A 20,470-nucleotide genomic window follows, 5' to 3' on the forward strand; every position below is an offset into this window, starting at 1 on the left:
ATCCATGCACCTTCAGTAGTTTCAAATAACTTATCAGTATCAAAGTGAGATTTTATGATCATAATAAATAAATATCCTCTGCCACCTATACCAATAAAGTAGCTGGAAATGTACCAAGATGTCGTTTTCCAGTCACCCACTCCCCATCTCAGCTTCAATGACTTACTTGTCTTGACCACAGCAAACCTCTCCTTTCCACACAGGCTTCCTATCCGCAACTCCTTCTCCCCAGCTCTTTAAACAGTTTCATTCTCTCCCCTCCTCCAACTACCATCCACATGATTTTCTTGTTCCAGTGTCATTCTCTAATTAGCCCAACTTCCTTCTTTCAAGTCCTAGAGCTTGAAAAGTCCGAATTTTACTGCCTCTCCACACAAGTTTACCACTGTCTCTCAATTCTTTTTCTGCACATTTACCATCCAAACTCAGGTCCTTCTCCAGCCCACCAGTCTCAATCCCACCATGATCTCCATACTTGGCTGTGAGTACCAGTCTTTTTGCCCAGACAACCACAGCTCAGGGGTTTGTCTGTCTGTAACCAAAGGCCCTGTTTCACACAGCACATGTGCATGACTTTGGCTTAACTTTACTGAGCAAACAAGTTAAGCTGTAATATAGTACAAAGCCAAACTCTGCTGGGTGAGTAAAAAAATTTCATTGCATCTGTTGATTTGAAATGATATAGAGTAGTGACTCACGAAAACAAAACAAAAAACCACGAACTTTAAAAACCCTGAGAATAGAGTGGAGAGTGAAGATGGCAATTCAGCAAGATCAGGACCAGCCTGGTCTAAGGAACAACAGAGGCTGAAACATCTTCACCTTATCAATGACTGCCTGACTAGCAAAGATTCATCAGACATCTGCACTGGGTATGAAACTCATACTAAAGCTTAGCCTAGCAACATGATAGTCCTCACCATAAGTGAGTATGTAGCTGATGTACATCCTACTTACATCTCTGTGATTGACCCAGATGGAGTTACACACCTCCCCACATTCACTGCACCCATTTTATTTTTCTCATCTAGTGTAAGACTTGTTGACTCCACATATGAATCAGACTTTGAATTACCAGTCACTGATATCATTGTTGAGCTCTTTGTTCTCAATTCACATTTCTTTTCTTTGCAAGTCCTGTAGCAACTTAGTGCTCCAACTGCAGCGATAAGCTTGCTCAGCTGGCCCACAGCACTCTCGAAGCACAGATGACAGAAGATCTAAAAACTGCTGTACCACAACTCTGGTAGTTACAAGGAAACTATTCCTTCCCCAATATTCTAAAAGGCTTCAAATTTTCAAAATTTCATCAAACTGACATGGATATATTTCTTCTCTGTCCTTGGGAAGGAAAGGGAAGTCTTTGCCAAGATTCAATTTACTGATCAAAGACTTCAATTCACTTTTCTTCTTAAAGGCCTATGTGCGTATGTGTTGGGGTGGGGGGGGAACCTGGGCAAGACAATACACTTGCCCAAATCTCCGATCAAGAATTTTGCCTGAAAACACCCAGCCTAACAAAGATATACAAGAGATGTGGAGAATTTTGAGTCCAAGTGATTAAAGTTTTACAAGTAATAAAAAACTGAAAATGGGGTCTGATACTGCAATTATTACCACTGCCCAGCACATCTAACTTTCATCTATACCAATGCCAGTTAAAAACATTCAGAGAGTAAGCTTTGCTAAGTTTCAGTTCTGGACATTTTGTTTGATCATTTCACCATTTCTCCTTTCACTGCCTGTAAGTCAGCATTTCATAATACAATCACTGTACAGAATGTGCATCATTCATGACTCCTGATGAAATGGAGTGGTTAGCTTTCACCATTTCAGAAACAAAAATAATAATATGAATTTGAAATAAATGAATTGAAACTAACATTCTAAAAGAAGAACCAAACTTTCATAAGAAAATTCTTCTGGGGCAAAAAAAAATTAATTAATCAAACATTAGTTATTAGCTCATTCAGCAATGACTTCCAGAAAATCTTTTTCCCTTGTTGACAACAACAGAGCCACAGAAAGCCTCTAGTACAATGACCAATGGAAGCTGAAGCACTATTTTTCCCAAAGCTCTGGTGTCCAAGACAGAAGGAATTCTTTTGCCTGTTTGAACAATGAAAATGTTACGTATGTCTTACTAAATAGCAAAATTAGAAATAACACTCTAAAAACATTACCACTTCTGGGGCTGGCAGAGAACATTAAATACACTCAAGCTACTGAAAAAGGCAACTGCAGCAGTATTTAACCAGAAACACAGTTCTTCCTTTTCTTCAAGTTAGATATATGCATTAAGCTCATTATCTACTGATAAATTTTGCTTAAGGTGACAAGAGTTACATTTTGAACCTTATCACTTTAACTTATAAAGCCCACCAGTTTCACATAAACATTTCTACATAGTCAGTGAAAATGTACTTCAAAAATTTATAATATGGATTAATCTATACTGAAAATACTGTGCTGCTTAATTTCAGAATTTTATCAATCTTCATTACCAATAAAGTTAATTATCACCTCATACACACAGCTTAATATAAAATTTAAATGTAAAAATGAAGGGAGTATGGGAATTTTTCTGAAGCATCCCACAGAACAGTGAAACTAGTTTTGAATGAAATATTAAGGTGTTTTCATAATTGGAATGAGAATATATTTAAGTAGAACTAAGTACATACACTATTAACTTAAGTTTCAAAATAAAACTCTGTCTTTTAAAAACATACTCTTACGTGTTTTCTATGGTAAGCAGGACCAAGTGGAAAAAGGAAAATACTTAGGTACCAAGTATTATATACTGTAAACTTAATCCATGTTTCCTTTCCCACAAGATGCAAAACATACACTGTTATAAACACCCAGCAATCGAATGGGCTAGAACAGGCTAACGAATTTATTATATTTTTTTAAAGTGTCATTTTCTTTCAGAGAAGAATCTGGAGGAAATGACAGCAAACAGGAACATCAGACATGCCTAACACTGTTTGCTATCACTTAGGTTGACCACTCCAAATAGACACACACTTGTGCATACAGATATCCTTATCAACAGTCTATACACACATATGAGCTACTACCTACAAGGTGAAAAAGAAGCCACAATGGTTTTGGTATAGCTTAGAAATTAATGGCTAACTTGCACAAACTGTTCAGATCAAGTCTTCAAGGAACTAGGATCTGTATTAGAAAAAAAACTTACCAGTAGTACTCTTCTGTCACTCCACTGAAAGCCAGGTCATGTATTCCTACTTTTGTTTGGAATGAAAGGGGAGATCTTAACTCTTAACATTTGTAAAAAGTGCACTCACTACCCTACTTTGTGGGGTACCCCCACTACCCACCAGAGGGGATGTAAAGGATAACTTACAAGGTGACAATCCTCCTGCCCTCACCTTCTCCATCCCTCAGAAAAGGGACATTATCCCCCTACTATACCACCACGAGACTTTCTCTCCCAGCACTTCTAACTCCTCCTTCATAGCTAAGAAAAAGTGTGGAGTTTTAGCTATGATGTTATTTATTATTTTCTGGGGTTGAAAGGAATTAGCAAACAGACCTTCACAGTTTTGGGAGTTTTCATCTCTCTCAGTCCACTGCTAGGTTAGAAGATGATACAGCTCTTTTAATGCAATTTGACAGGAACCCACTGAAAGCTATCATTAGAAGAGATGACACTCTAATACACTGAACTTGGAAATGCATTTGGAAAAGGCACTTTTCAAAGAGAGCAGAGGAAGGAGCTGGAACTGTGGATGTCTTACCTTAATTTACATAGTGGAACCCTGCACTAAGAAATAAAACTTTCCATGGAAAACTGCAAGCATGAGCACTGGTAGTTCTCCAGTATGTTGCTCAATGAAGTAACCTTTTAAACTACAACTATGACATGATTTTCCCAAGGCATGGATTTCATAAGCAAAATAACTGAAATACTTTCTCATCCTTAAGTAGTGTCCTTAATGACTCACTATATTGACTACAGGAAGATGTTTCTTTTATAACAAACCAAATTTTGCCTGTTATACACAATAGAAGAATTTTATATTTTTTTTAATGGTTTACTTTTATGGCCTATAAAAATGCTTTTTCCCTCCACTCAGCACTGGTGAAACCACATCTGGAGCACTGAGTCCAATTCTGCGCTCCCCAGTACAAAAAAGACAATGGAGTTACTGGAGCAGGTCCAGCAAAGGGACCATAACGATGATTAATGGTCTGGAGTATCTGCCATACAAGGAGAGGCTGACAGGGCTGGGATTATTTACTCTGGAGAAGAGAAGGCTCAGTGGGAATCTTCTCAGTGTGTATAAACACCTGATGAGGGAGAAAACAGAGCCAGACTTCTTAGTGGTGTCCAGTGAAAGGACAAGAACAGGTAAGTGGCAAAAACTAAAATAAATTTTTTCTAAACCTAAAACCAATTTTTTATCGTGAGGAGGCAAACAAGCTGCCCAGAGAGGTTGCAAAGACTCCATCCTTGGAGATACTCAAAACCCACCTAGACACTGCTCTGAGTAACATGCTCTATCTAACCTTGTTTTGAGTCAGGGGGCGGGGGATTAGACCAGCTCTAGAGGTCTCTTCCAATCTCAACTATTCTGTGATTCTGCTTTTAATAAAAGCAGAAATGGTTTAGACAAGCCTTTCAGAATTAAAAGGAAATTAAAGTCCTGCAGTTTACTTATTGTTCTTTAATGTGAAAAACGAAGATTACCACTGGAGTTTTAAAAGCCTGCTGGTTTTCTTATCTCTTTTTCACAGCAAGTGTTATTAAAAGAACTGTCAGTAGGTACTAGCAGACGACAGGCTGTTTTTATGTAAATTTAAACAATTTTTGCTAAGACTGGTTACAAAGTAACACTTTTTTTCTTCTTTTCGTCTGCTCTGCATTTTACGATATTAAACTGCTGCGTTCCCACTTTTTACATACCAGTACTTGCACAATCTTTCCAAAATGTAGAAAAACTTCAATTAAAAATTACTGGATTGATTCGCATCACACAAATGGACTACTAAAAGTAGCACTATTGATTTTACTCATGCAAACCTAAAATCTTAACAGATATTGCATTCAATTTCAAAAAAGGACATTTTGAGTACTTTTTCCTCAAGTGCTTTTCTTAAAATTCCTCCACAGACTCATACATTGGCAGTTACAAATAGTCTTCATCAATCCAGAAAAAAAAAAAGTCTAAAAGTTGCTCTCTTTTCCTGTCATTTATTACAAAATGGTCTTCAATAATGAAGCAAACAGCTTTATAAATTAGGTTATCCCTGCAACAATTTCTCATGTTGTTACTGAATCCCATTTGTTATTCTTCCTGAACATCTTCCAAATTCACCTATTCCTTTTCAGTGCTGATTTTTTGGTCACATTTTGTACCATCCTCAAATAACTTCATCTTTCCTCTTCTCAATTTCTGCATCATCAAATGGTAATGCAAAATGTACACAGTCAGGAACTTATGTCCCCAACAGTTTCTAGCCTCCATGTGAAATTTCAGGTGTTTGTCCACTACTTCGAGATGTACAGAATTTGAAAGCTGACTTCTCCTCTGTTCATTACTCATTTACACTTCTCTCTGCCTATTACCCCCCTCTTTTGTCTCATTTTCTTTTCTCACTTTCCCAGAAGCTCCCTCTTGAGCAGCATTTCCATATTTTCACCTTTTTCTCAAAATACTTTAAAAAAACTAATTAATTTAAATAGAAATGTAATTGAAATATCCTGTATGTCTCAAAAACAGTTGATGTTCTCAATTAAAAATTGCTCTGGACTTGCACAGATTCTTGCTGATTAAACCAGCTATGTATTCCGTTGCACCTACTTAATGTCTAGTTCAATAAGCTTTTATAATAAAACACACTTCACTTCCAGAAAATTCTTCCACACACCTCCTCATGTAGTCATGAGTTTCTATACTCAAGTTAAAGGACAGCCAATTCAGAAATGCATCGACTCCATTACCTCAAAAATGACCATACAAAGGAAATGACAGTCAAATTCAAAATTTCAATAGACTTCACAATTTCATAAAGACAGAGTTTAAAGATTAATTTTTTTTTTATTATAATTGCCTTTCACCAGGCATAAACCATAAGTCTGTGCTCCCACTTGGTTATGCTAATCAGCATGCTCTCTGTTAGATGCAAAAATGCAGGCAGCAGTCTCATCCATTCTCTTTTATGTTTTATTCGCCTGGATCGCTGAGCGGAGATGGGAATACTTAAATAAGCAGTCCATATCACAGGGTCCAAAGAGACTTCCATTTTGAGGCCTGGGAAGGCTTAATACAGGCATACTTAGAGAATAGAAGATTTAACTTCTCTCCTATTTCCCTAGGTAGCAACATCAGCACCAGGCATAATTTGTCTTTGACTTTTAGTAACAAGAACACTTCAGAAAACTCTTCAAATTTATGAGATTTTTAAACCCAAGGATAAACCTTGGCTGCAGTTTACACTGAAGTGTGCACTTTTATTCATACAATATTTTCTTACCAAATTATAATCAACTTTCTGCTATGCAATTTTGGTGCTGCTATTGCTAGCTTTTATTGCTGTATTAAATTGTTAGCAAACAGCTAAAGGCTGCCAAAACAATTTCATCACATCTATTTCATTTTTAATAGCCTTTTGTAAGAAACAGCTCTGAAATTATTGTTTACATATTATGGTCAAATAAATGTCAACAAATTGTATCGTTTAGATTACTGCCATTAGGATTTTTACAATTATTTTAGCCTTTATTAGGACATTATTTTTTAGAATTTACTAAGTTAGCTATCAGTGCACTACTATCACTGAATTATACTTGCATTTACTTCTATCTTCTCAAGCTAAAACTGACCAATGAACGAGTATCAGTACCATATACAACTTTGGCTATCACCACCATTTCAGCTTCCTCTCAAAAACACGCACAAGTCATCAAAACTGTTTTAGCATATGTGGGAGGCTGAAGCTTTCATAAAATCCTGAAGATGCTATCAGATGCCACACGGTTTTCCTAAGACACATCCTACCCTTAAATCCAGTTGTATACATTAGCTTTCAGGAAAAGTAGGGAGTTAGTTGTCTGTGTTCAGTTTTAGCTACAAGTATTTAAATTACATATGTGATTTTGGTTTTAGATTTCAACTGAACAAACTGAAGTTCTCTTCCCAGCACTTACGATTATTTTGAATCTGTCAAAGCCAGCATGCTTTTCTGGCCAACCGATAAATAATGTGACAGCAAACAGGTTCCAACATACATATTTTTTCTCTCAAGTAAGTTACTGTACAACTGAAATTCTATGTTTAATTCCAGTGACACCAAACTAAAATATTTTATTCATATTTAGATGCCCCCTCAGGGAAACAGAACGACTTCTAATGACAGCAACCATCATCCAACACATTAAAACTGGATGGGAAAAGGATAAAATAAATGAGATGCCAAGAAAAATTCAGACAACCTTAAGAAAACAAAAGCAAAAGCTGTGTTTTTCAAAGATAAAATTGTATACCGTGCAAGAAACAAGCAAGGCTTTCCATCAGTTCTGAAACAGGAAATCGAAAGCTGCCAAAGGATGCACGAGCCACACTTTTAGACAAGTAATTTTTCTGTCCAAGCATTCTTACATGTATTACTTTAGATGCAGACAAGCTCCTGTACAACATCAATGGGTAGCAGCTTTCTGTTTTCTCACTCCATAAAAATTTATCCTTTCCCAAGTGACAAGTGCTGACCTTTCAGTGTACTGTGTCTGCTCATGCTATGCTCCCTTCTACAATTGTTTCTAGTAATATACATCAAAAATGACAAGCAGAAATAAGCGTACTGTGTGTGCTGTGCTGTATAGCTGATGTGTAAGGTCTCTGTGATTGCTAATTAGAAAGGATGCTTTACTGAATTACATACTTCATATGCAATTACTGCAAAGCAACAACATAAATTAACCTTACAGAACAAGGTATTCAACATTGATGCTGGAGATATGTACGTTTCCCTTCCCCCCAAACCAGTAAAATCCAGTGTCAGAAACAATGTGTAACTAGAATGGCTTTGGTATTGACTTGAAAAGAGAATAGAGATTTCTGTATTAGAATTCAAATGCTTGGCCACCTTTCCTCTACTTTCCTAACCTAACTTTTGTTTCTTTTTAATAAGAAAAGGGAAAGTCAGCAAAACAAAATGTCACCATTAAATCATTTCACAGCATTTTGTGTCAGAAATGTAATGGAAAATGTGCACATCATGGGAAAGGTTACTGTTCTTCCAGAACATCTTTTCACTTGGTTCAGGGCTCATCCCTCTACATAACTGTGCAGGCACTACTGATGGTTGTTCTCCCTGGGCTTAATTTGGCAGTTGAAGGATTGTGGCATTTTCAGGAAACCACAGTGCAGTGATTTTAGTGGTTATCCAGCTGAAAGTGATGCTATGATTTAGAATAATTACTCTGTTTATGTGCAATGGTAAAAGTCAGTTACTACACCATATTCCAATGTCAGCTTATACTTTACTGCATATTTCCTTAATATGACATCACATCAGATCTCAAAGTCAGAATTACAGGTATTTATTGTTCCTGTTCCTCAACAGTAAGTACACATGCAATACAATAGCATTACTATACTTAGCTTAACTGACAATTTGGGATGGGGGAAATCAGTTAAGCCAGTTAATCAAAGAACTGCAAATTAATTTATGCTTGACCTTTGCTTATTACAACCAGTGATATGAAAAAGGGAACAGACCCATATTAGTCTCTGCTAAAAGCTTTTAGATATTCTTGAAAAACATAAGCATTTTTTCTTCTTGCACATTCTCTCCACAGCCTTTCTTCTCAAAACTATGTGAAGTTACTAGGCCTTCCTCAAGATGAAGTCAGAGATAGGCTTAAAAATTTAGCTGTAACCTTATTCAAGAGAGCATGGCAAAATTCTTAAATTACGCGTTTCTCACATGCACAAGACAACAATATCCAAAGACCATTTGTTCAAATGACAAGATTTAAAAATAAAACCACAACACTTTAAAGCAAAGAGCAAGTATTAAAAAATCCATTCAAGGGTAAATGTTTAGAAAAAAAATCTGAAGAATGAGGTTGTTACAAGGTAATGAAGTGCTACCTGAAACATTCAGTGATACCGAATTCCTGCCTTAATACGGAATTTTGTCTTTGGCATTTTAAACGCCCTGAAGCAAATCAGATACAAAAAATTGGATTTCATTGATATGAGAATGTAAAGGAATTACACGAAGTATAAGTAATAACAACAATCTCAACTGTTGTAAAGGAGAATCCAGTTTTTTTAATTGTAAGGCAAAGCAAAATCTGAGTCTAGCCTTGGATACGGTACTGTTGATGAACATTTAAAAACAAAAATAAACAAAAGTAAAATAAAAACAAACAAAAATTTTAAAATAATGTAAAATAACAAAATTAATAAGGCAGAAAAATAAATTAAAAACCTGTAATTCTAGTTATCCTAAATCCTAAAATTTGCTTACAGAAAAAAATTACTTTAGTCTAGATCATTCAATCTGTGATTTCAATGGCCACACCAATAGGGAACTGAAGTAAGACAAGTGAGAGTAGACAAAATGAAAAATCGAGTGGACGTCAAAATTATGCTGAAGTACAGGAACAACAAATAAAACCTACAACTCGATTCCTTTCCCCAAAACCCAAAGGCATTCTATAAAAAGATTAATATTAACTTTCACCATTCTCAAATTATCTATTTAGATGTTATTAAATGCAAATTATTTCAGCTACCTCAAAATAAAGTACAATAATAAAATTGAATTTCTCCTGTAACATACGCTGCAAAAAAAAGCAATCTTTATCAAATATATCATAACACCAAAGAGGCATTTTGACAAGAGCTTTTTTTTTTTTCATTTTTCATTGTTTATGTTTTTAAAAGTATGTTCTCCAGTAAGTATCTCTGAAATATCTTAGGCTATAGAACTATTAAGCTAAAAAGAACAATAATATTCCATATATACACATATTATCTACAGCCTCTCAGGTAATAATACCATATGTAAAATTCTTGGTTTAGACCCAAATTAGCAACTAACTGCATGCAACTTTGCTGCATTGATTTATTAATGAAAACTTGTGCTATATGCCATTTTAATCATGTGAAAAATAGCACTGGTCAATGCTGAGAAAAGCGACTCAAATTCCTTAAGCTCCCTGTACCTCTAACTGCTTTTCAAGTATGGGCTTCTTTGCAATGTAAAACACACTCTCACGTTACTACAAGATAAATTTTGTTTTGAATTGTGGAGATGAAGTTTTGCACCCAAACCTCAGGCGTACTACTATCAAAACCCCACACAGACTAACTACAGATCAAAGACTTGTAAAAGTATTGGGCAGCAGTAACAAAAGTGAGAAAAAAATATGTGTGTAACAGTAAAGAATCACTATTTTGCATATTGGGATTTCTTACTCAAATAGTCTATAATTTACGTAACAATTATGTGGACAGACATTTAATTCAGAAAACTGCACAGATGCTCACTTGACACTAATTGAGAAAAGTCAAAACTGATGCTGCAACACAGCATTTAAATGGTTATTGTCTCCTGCTGTGGTCTTCTACCACTTTATTTTAATACCTGAATACTAACATTCTCAGGTTATAAATTTCATAAGCATAAATTTCAGTTTCATGGCTTCTGTGGCAATGGCTCAGCTTAACGATGCAAAACAACTGAACTGATAAAGAATGTGACATTTGTTTTCTGAGCATCCTATACTATGAAATGCTCTGATGTGATAACCTTGCTGCACTGAAAGTGACTGAAGCAGTTTGGCCAGAATGACAGAGTATCTGACACATTCAAATGCCAACTGAATTGAATCATTTGATGCAATTTTGATGCTGTACGAAAAAATTCTTAAGAATGCCTACAAAAATAAGAAGATACTGACTCCATCAAGATAGATATTTTTGCAGCCATAACCTATTACTGGTAACCAGACTGGGAAATAATTTGATATGTCATCAGCCTCCCCTCTTCCATCACAGGTAACATGATTTCATATTCTCTGCATATTGTTTCATTAAAGTAATTTTAATCTTCTGAAGAGGCACCTCACTCAATGACTGCTTTATCTAAAGAACTCACTCATTACTTATAGCAAAGCTAATTAGGACATCCTCAGCATTATATTTTTTTATTTTATAAATTCTTCTGAATTGTAGGAGTTACAGGAGACAAAAAGGTGCAAAGGTCTCTGATGCATGTATTTCCTAAGGCAACCAGAAAAATAATATATAAATCCTGAAATACATAGCTGTTCTGGGAACAGATGACAACTGCCAAATATAGTTTCAAGCTGTAATGTACAAATCCACAATTGCAGCACAGACTTGATCAAGCAGCTGTAACGAAGGAGAGAAAAGGATAACTACATTTTTAAAAATTCACTGATGAAAAAAAAAAAAGGTAAAATACTAATTGTTAGTAGAAAACAAAGTAACCCTGCAGAAAGATTGCTTGAAACTCTTATTTACAAGTGGTTGTATTGTTACATACATCTAAAGTTTGACACTGGTACACAAGCTTTTCAGATCAGCAGAGTTTAAATATCAATACTACGAACATCTGACAGTTAAACACCTGAACCAAACTTGTACCTGAAGAGTTCATAAACTTCTCCTATTCACAAGTGTTCTACAGATTAAAGCCCAGTATACGAGAGCTTGGGTGTCATTGGTTTGCAACCATAAAAAGATCTATGTTAAACTTCAAGGAGGTTTGACTGACAGATCATTAAACAGTCCAAGAAATAATGTAAAGAAAAACATTTGGGGGTTGTACACACCACATACCTGGTAAGAGGAACACTAATAAATCTTGCCAAATCTCACAGTAATACTCCAACAGGGTTTTAGAACTTTCATAACACTGAAGAGAGACAAACATGCATTTTTTCCTCTATTCTACATACTTTAAAAAACTACACTTCTTCACTACGTTTTAACAGGAAATGCCACTAAATACCAAAAAAAAAAAAAAAAAAAATTCACAGAAGTCCTACCTTTTTCCTGGGGTGGGGGTGGTGGGGGGTGGGGCTGGGAATCATCCTTTGCTGTGTCTGCACTTTGATCAGAAAGCGCAGGTAGGCAGAATAACTTTTCATGCAGTTTTGCTCTCTTTTTCAAAATGAGGGCTCAATGCTAAGCTTTACACAAAAATAACATTGGATGGTCCTGTGTGTATTTCCCAACCCGGCTTTCCCAATTCTGATAATGCAGAATTGAATGGAAACAAGTCTTTTAATCATGGCAATAGCTCCAAAATTTCAGTTTTGGGTCACTCCTACACAGACTACCTCTAAGATAGGTCCTTCAAGATCACACAGTATCAAGAATCAAACCAGAGATGGACCACAAAATCAGTATCCAAAGACCTGAGCTTCTATTCTTTAGATAGCTTAAATTTCTGTAAGAATTAACCAGCAAAACAATCAGGGGAAAACCAATAATCTGGGCTTCAATTCAGATTCTGCTGTCTCAGTTCAGGAAAATAACAAACAAATGTACTAAAGAAATCCTTTAAGTACCAGGTAAATAGACTGGTTCCTAATTAACAGAAAATTCAAGAGTCTGCCATGGACTTTTTGCAGTACAACTTCAAATGTTCCAGACGCATGCAGCTTTAAGTAGCTGGGTAGCCCAAATGCAAATTGCCTAGCACTCTGCTTCTAGAGAAGCCCTTAATGACAGCAGTATGACTTTTAGTATCAGACCTATGCCTGACTTTTGGGTACTTCAAAAGAGAGCTTCGCAACGCCTATAGCTTTTTTTTTGACTGCCCTAGCACATGAATTTACTAAAAATGAAAAATCTGTGGTATTTTACAGTAAAAGGCAATGCAGCATAGGCAATTCAGTTTGAATAAAGTCCGTAATGAACAAAAATGTGCATCTGTCATAATATGTATTATCCTGATATCTAGCATAAAAAGAATCAACTTTTAGAAGGCAATAAGATGAGGTAAATGACAGAAAAGATGATCTAACTAGTAACTTAAGGAATTAGAAAAGTTAATACACAGAATTAATCCCCGTAAATTATACAGCAGAAATAAACTACACAACTGAATGTTAAGTTTCCTTTCATTCAGGTAGTTCATTCCAATAAAATAATGCATTTGTAATCCTCTGTAAAACATAAGATTGTTGCAAATTGTGGCTGAATTAACTAACATTTCCCTTGTGATTAATCTCTGCATTAGCAGCCTTAAACTTCTAAAATTACTGTAAATCATAGGCTTTCAATTACCATGATGGATTGTTAATTTTGTTGCTGTGCATTTAAAGCAATTAATAAATAATGTGTTTGTTCTGGAATAAACTTCAGCTCATGCGGAGCATCAAAACTAGCAGCTAACAGATAAGGAAGAAATCCTTAACTTGACGGCTGGCATGCCCTTCTGCATGGAAATGTAAGAAAATAAAAACACAAAGATGAACCTATAAAAGACAAATGCAATTAAGGAAATATGGTGAGTAACAGTTTCGGAGAAAAATTTTCCAGGTGATTCAGAAGAGCCTGTCTAGACCACACTTTCTGTCAAAACCAGAATTAAAATAAATCACACTGTGCAGCTAAGGAATCAATTCTTTATACACTATAAATTAGTATCCTAAATTTGATAAATGTATTTGTACCACCAGAATTACAAAAGTTGCATACTTTTTAAAGATTTTCAGTTATAGTATGATTTGATGACTCGAAGCTATGCCAAACCTTATAGTCAATTTTACTCAAGAGGTTTTTTTCTTTAGTAAATATGACACTGCCTATGTTTTTGTCTTTCTCCCTTCCTAGTCCTCACCTTCCCCTTTCAGGCCTGCCTTGATACAGTTAACTGCACATGCAGAACATTACACTTGCTTGAAACGTGAGACTTAGTATACTGGGGAAAAATAAACACTTTCACATTTAGCTTATTTCCTAGTAAAAATTTGCATTAAAAATAAATACTACATACATGCTTAATAATTTGCTTTGCAGCTTTATGGTTTTTGATTACTTTATAACCAGCGCTCAAATCGTGTTTTCAAAAATTCTATTCTGTATTTTTTCAAATACATAAGCTTAGTCTATTTTACCCTTTCTATAATGCTGAAGTAATAATTTTGCCTCAGTTGCTGTAAATAAAACAAAACGGTAAATTCTTACTTAACTGACAATAAAGCATAAAAATCCAATACACAAAACAATAAAAGTATGTCTTACTACATGCTTGCTCAAAATTGTGGGATGAAGAAATACAACGCTTTTTCAATGATTTCTTTAACCTGATCAAATATGATTTTGCCCCATACGTAAATGATATTTTAATTTTACTCTGCTTTTCTCAAATCTAGCATTGAGATATCAATTTTATCTAATGCAATTAGATATTACCCAAACACATTTTAAAATCAACAACTGAAGCTATAATATTATATTTTTAATAGCAGCAGTTGAAAGCTGGATAATTTTTTGAAAATAGGCCACTTCTTTAGAAGTAAAGTCATTTAGAAGTCTTCCCTTGGAAGATTTTAAACTAGATAAGCCCGTGGATTCTTGTCTAAGAAAGTGTTCTACATATTAAAATAAAAATACACAATTCATCTTCATTTTTTCTTTTACCAAAACAGAATAGACAGTAATACTGTGCTAGAAGGACTTTTTGCGTACAATGGTACAACGTCTTCCTTACTCTGGAGTGTGGTGTAAGATGGAGGGCAAGCTTTACCTATTACATATTGAGCCACCCGAAATACACTTCCTTATCCGTCTTTCTGCTAAATATGGTTAAGTTGTAAAGGGGTATATTAGGGAGCTATTTTTAAAGATTTCCAATACTGAATTATGGCCTCACCAAAAAAAAAAAAAGAAAAAAAAAAGGAGATACTTATGAATCATTCCTTTGCAAGATCTATCATGCTGAGTGATTCATGCAAGACTATTGTAATAAAGTACTCAGGAAACCTATTAAAAGTCTAAACTATATATAACTTTAAAAGATTCACAAAATGAAACAAAAGAAAAGCATCAGTACATAAATGTTTTCTAAACCAAACAGTAGAGGTCACCTCTAAAAACAAACATATCCTTTAAAAATACTTTCTGAGGTTGTTAGAAAATTTATCTTTCACTTCACGCTTTAGAAACTGCTGTATTTCAAACTGTCTTCAGTTTCAATCAAATATTTTCAATATTTGATTACTGCTTGAGATTGAGAAGTATATTGTTATAGGCACCCTCTGGTTTCACAACACGTTAGTTTCAAGCGCACACTATAACTCCTTTCACTGAGTTCTTTTTAAAAGTTCTGTGTCTCCATGCCTTACATCAAACCTATCTGTGTCAAATCTAAAATATTAAAACCCTCCATATTTTACTACTATTCCTCTAAGAACTCAATTACAGTTCATTTGAGTAAAACTAAAAATCCACACTTTTCTCTAATTACAGATATAGCTTTCTTACTGTCATTTATAATGTTACAGATCAGTTTGTCTCATTTGAGTAAATGTTTTCAATTAACTTTTCACTGTTTGACTAATTTATAAATCTTGACTGTACCACTCACTGATCTTGTAAAAGGTAAAATTTGCAGAATTATTTAGTTTAATAAAACTTAAACAGATGTATTTAAAAGAATTTATAAAATAAATTTGCTGTAAATTATGGAGGAAAAAAAAAAGTGTAATCACAAAAGGATCACAAGACTGATCTTTTTTTGTGGACAAAACCACAAAACCTAAACTTTCAGTTCTAGTGCATAGTACCATACTGAAATTACAAAACATTTGTTGAGTGAAGAGCATCTTGATGACAAAGATCACTAGTTTTCTGAGACAAATTTGGCTTTAATGACAGACAGTGCCAAACAAAATGGGGATCGAAAAAATACTTTGTTTTCCCTCCTAAATATCTGTGGCTTACAAGGAGCTCTACCAGCTTGCATTTAAAATAACACTCTATTTCTACTACCACAAAGGCGTCCTGCATGACGGTAGAGGCAGGAGAAAGAAGCAGTGCAGGCAGAAGGTTGCTTCTCTTAAATTTATGACAATGTAAGAGCAAAAAGGATTCTGAAAACTTTCTCTGACACTGCAACACTCTGTGGATCACACCCCTACACAGTTTTGGCTGCATAGGTTTTCTGCTATCTGGCAGTTAGCATCTTATTACAGTCCCTGAATTTTCTCTCATCAAAAGAAATACAGCTTTAAAAACAAAAAAATAGTACTAAAAAAATTCAAATTTACTAAATACTTTACTATCACTTAGTAATCATCAAAAATAAGCCTCCACAGCACTTTAGAAGCAGTGGTCATCTAACTTGGATACAACTGAAGCTATTTATAGGAATTATCTGAAGAAAATCAGGTTTTAAATTCATAATATCTTTTAAAAACTAATACAGAAAATAAAACAGAAGATTTAAGAAAATATTTTTCAGAAAATTATGAACAAAGACTTAGAATATAAGAAACTCCTTCTCTCCTCCCACGCAGGACTACTCTTCTGTTTCCATGCCTAACTATGAGGATTTTTTATGAGAGAATTTGTTGGGTTTTGGCATGTAGTATGCTTATTTTTGGCCCATCTCAATTACTACTACAATATTTTCATGTAGTAAACAATACATATCACTAATTTTCTACCATATTTTTTAATTGCAACTTAAATATACAGTTCTTCGTGGCATTTTCTCATCTTATCCTTTATGTCCTCAACATATTTAACACTTCTAGAAAAAAGCCTGAAGAAGAAAACTAATTCATTGCCTTTTGTGCAGTAAAGTACAGTACATGTTGTTCCCAGGATTCCTTCCCACAACAAAATGGTCTTCCTGTATCTTTTATTTCTTGCAAACAGTAGGGCTGAAGAAAGCCCTTTATCTTGTCATGGGCAGTTAAAAACTGTTGCCATTAGTTCTCATCTAACTGTATCAGCAATCACTGTAACATCCTGCCTCTCTTTCAGAGTCTGGTACTGAGCAGGATCTAGGAGTACCTAGCAGTAGCAGCTTGTCTATGTACGAGAGTCACAGTTACTGATGAGCTCGTACAGGCACCCTGCCTCCAATTTGGAGATAAAAATATAACCTGGCACACAACCCTTGTAATTTTATCAACTTCTACAATAAATTGTATGCTGTAATTGATACTAAAATCAGCTATTCTGATACATCTGTACCTGGGACACATCCTGATTCTAAAGCTATGTATTGCTTGCATAAATCATTGATTCTGACTTTTCTCATAACTCTGATTCTTTGAAATAAATTAAAAGATGTATTTTGGAATAATCCTTCCAACTAAAAACAATTATATCTGAGCTAAAGAGGAGATCTTGTCCAGAAAAAACTAGTTGAAGCATACAGAACCTAAATACAGCACTGTTTTTTATCTGAACTTATAAGATCATTCTAATGAAAGCTCAGTAGATTCAATTAAAATCCACTTTCTGGTTGCTAAGCTCCATTATTATTCTTTCAAGAACTGTGAACAGTTTCTACAGCTTTGCAAAGAGGCCACAATGCCATCTATAAAGTCAAAATCATCAGAAGTTGTGGTCAACGGTAGCTATTCAATGGCAGCTATTCTACACTTTAATTAGATTTCTGCACCTACTAAAAAACCATTCAACAGATAATTTTTTTTCCCACTTCTGTTTCAGATAAAAACATGATTATCAAACCCTTTCATGATCTGCATTAATGGAGGTAGCATTAATACAGTTTTAAAAACATAAATTCCTCATAATCCACATTTTAGCTCATAAAATAGTTAATGATGCTAATTTAATTACTTTTAGGATGCTCCTCTAGCTTTAATATCATTAAATTGCTGGTTTGTTTATCTTTCTGACCTACTCTAAAACACTGATTGACAATTCACCCTGACATGAGAAAATTAATTCTCTTGTGTTGGAAAAACAGATTATCTTGGTTATTTACATCTTAATCCACAGTGTAAATGTGTTTGGCAGGTCAATCAGTAAATCAATGTTTCTACTGTAATATTTCCCTATATAAGTTTTTGTTTGTTTTCTTTTAAAAAGCACATTTTCTTTGTTATAATCATGATGACAAAGTGATGAAGATGAAACTTTAGTTCCTCATAAGGCCAGAGTATCAAACCTACCTGACTAGATTTTCATTGTCTCCAGTCCCTTTGCAGGTAGCACATTCAGTCCTTAAATCCTCTGACTTGGGCTTCTTTTGTAGAACAGACTGTCGTTGTCTTCTTTCTCTGGGAATCCGTTCCTGCCACAGCAGAAAGCAAGAGAAAGGAATGGGGGGGAAAGGAAAGCAAATATTTTCAATTATAGCACTGAAAGTAACACTTCAGCCCAAAGTTTAATTTTTTTGTGAAACTGTTAAAAAAACAAAAACAAAACACTATATATCCAACCTCAGGTTTTTCTTCTTCAGGCACAAAGCTTCGTTTTCGTCCTCTAGTTCTCTAGAAGAAAATATATTTAAAATTCAATATTAGGTAACAGAATGTTTTTGCTATTTATCTATTATTCATAACAACAACAAAAACATATTGCAGGAAATAATTTAAAGCATTAACTACAGAACCACTGCAAGACAACTATAATAACCAATGTTAGAACAGCTTCAAATTCTGCATGTAAGTCTACAGAACTAGTCAAAAAGTAAATATAAATACGTTTGTTGACTTGAGCATGTGAAGCCTTATTCTAAAAATGACTGCCGCCAGAATTACAAAACTCTTAAGAGACTTTGCATAAACTTCCCAAGACTAAAATGCATAATTTGAAAATTGATATGAACAGTATATTAAAGTAAATTCCTTGAGCACTTAGAAGTGCTCTGTTTGTAAGACAAAAAATATCAAAATTAAAAAACTTCATCAAAACAGAAATACAAAATAATTCCCACAGCTTTTGAGGAGTAAGCAAGAATTAAAGCTTTCAAACTGAAGCTTAATATAATGGGTATATGGCAGATGCTCATAAAGCTGTAGCATATACCAACATATCACTGGTACCTAACAGATGGAATGGGTAATACAAAAAGTGGCAATTATTTCAGTATTGCAGTTGGCCAAAAAATCTAAATACCAACAGTGTGGAGGAAAACACCATAGGTTTACAAGCAGCTCCAAGTAACTACACGCAACTCACACGAGTCCAGTTTCAGTCACTGTGTTTTTATCTCTGAAATAGCAGCATTATAAACTGTATACGTTAAGAAACTGCCACAAGCTGACAATATCACACTCTCTCTTCCTTGTTTAACAAGAAAAGAAAATTAGAAGGGATGCGGAAGGAAATGAAAAACATCAGAGACTATTCCACTAACCCACAATGTCTGATACATTGACACTAATAAAACAAACAAACAAACAAACAAACTTTAAAATGCTTGTTTTTCAGGGAGGAAATCATCACCTTTGGAAATCATTTGTCATATGATAAGAAAATCACTTCCTACTTTATGATTTCTTAAAACTTTTTTTGAAGCAGCTAGTGTTCATCTCAGAAAAAGTAAAAGCCAGTTGATCAAAAAAATCTTAAGCCAGTTCAGAATCACAAACAGCCATAAATCCAATTCCGAACAAGCTAGTAATATCATGTTTCTCCTGTTTGGGGTCCTCTTTGAAACAGATATATACTAGTTTCAAATTAATGTTCACTATTTTAAGCTGTTTTTCACATTTAAATATAGTTATACTGTAAATAAACCTGCCACTTCAACACATCTATACTTTTCTACCTATGCAGATTTTGATCTGTGCATGTTAGTAACATACTGTTTGGGAAGGTTTTTTTTGTTTTGGCAAGAGTTATCTCTGTAGTAGAATGGAATGTAGTAGAATGGAAAACACTAGTCTATTTTGTGCCTCTTTAGAATACTTTAATTACCATTCAGAATTCTCTTTCACATTTCCCTAAAGAAAATTTATAAAAAATTGTAAACCCATATCTATTTAATACATACCAATATTTACCATACATTTAATAATACAGTCATAACTGAGGTGTTCTACCTTCCACGAGCCACACAGTAGATACCTAAGTGTCCAAATCTGGAAGAATCGATTTATTACAGGTAACTGAATTTAGCAGTGTAGTATTAGAAGTATTAATGTAACATGGGCTACATGTCAATTGCATGTTACACAACTCAAGCTCACTGTAAGTTAAAACTAGACAAAAAAAAAGTTTGATCAGACATCAGCACATTGCTGCCAATTTTACTGCTTTCAACCTCTGGCATTAGTCCTAAGAACACTTACAAACTTTGACAATTTTAAGCCATGTAGGCTCTGCTGAACGCAGGTGCGTAAAGATTAAAAAGAAGTAGGTGTAAAGGTGCATGCCAATATATGCAGTGTTACGGTCCTCATTCTCCATGTTTAAGCAGCAAGAGACAATAATGCATGCTTTGTACAGTCAGAGTAATG

At 34.6% G+C, this 20,470-nt stretch overlaps 1 protein-coding gene across 5 annotated transcripts in view; it reads right to left on the bottom strand.

Annotated features, from left to right (window-relative positions):
* PHF14 (PHD finger protein 14) overlaps positions 1-20,470 on the bottom strand; it is a 168,541-nt gene that overhangs the window by 79,620 nt on the left and 68,451 nt on the right. For all 5 annotated transcript variants that reach the window (XM_049799246.1, XM_049799248.1, XM_049799250.1 and 2 more), the window contains exons 15-16: positions 18,446-18,496; positions 18,176-18,297 (exon numbers count right to left, since the gene is read on the bottom strand). In XM_049799246.1, the coding sequence (XP_049655203.1) occupies positions 18,176-18,297; positions 18,446-18,496 (173 nt within the window). The remainder of the gene's footprint in view (positions 1-18,175; positions 18,298-18,445; positions 18,497-20,470) is intronic.

The sequence above is a fragment of the Accipiter gentilis genome, chromosome 4 (genome assembly GCF_929443795.1).
Source record: "Accipiter gentilis chromosome 4, bAccGen1.1, whole genome shotgun sequence".
NCBI lineage: Eukaryota > Metazoa > Chordata > Aves > Accipitriformes > Accipitridae > Astur > Astur gentilis.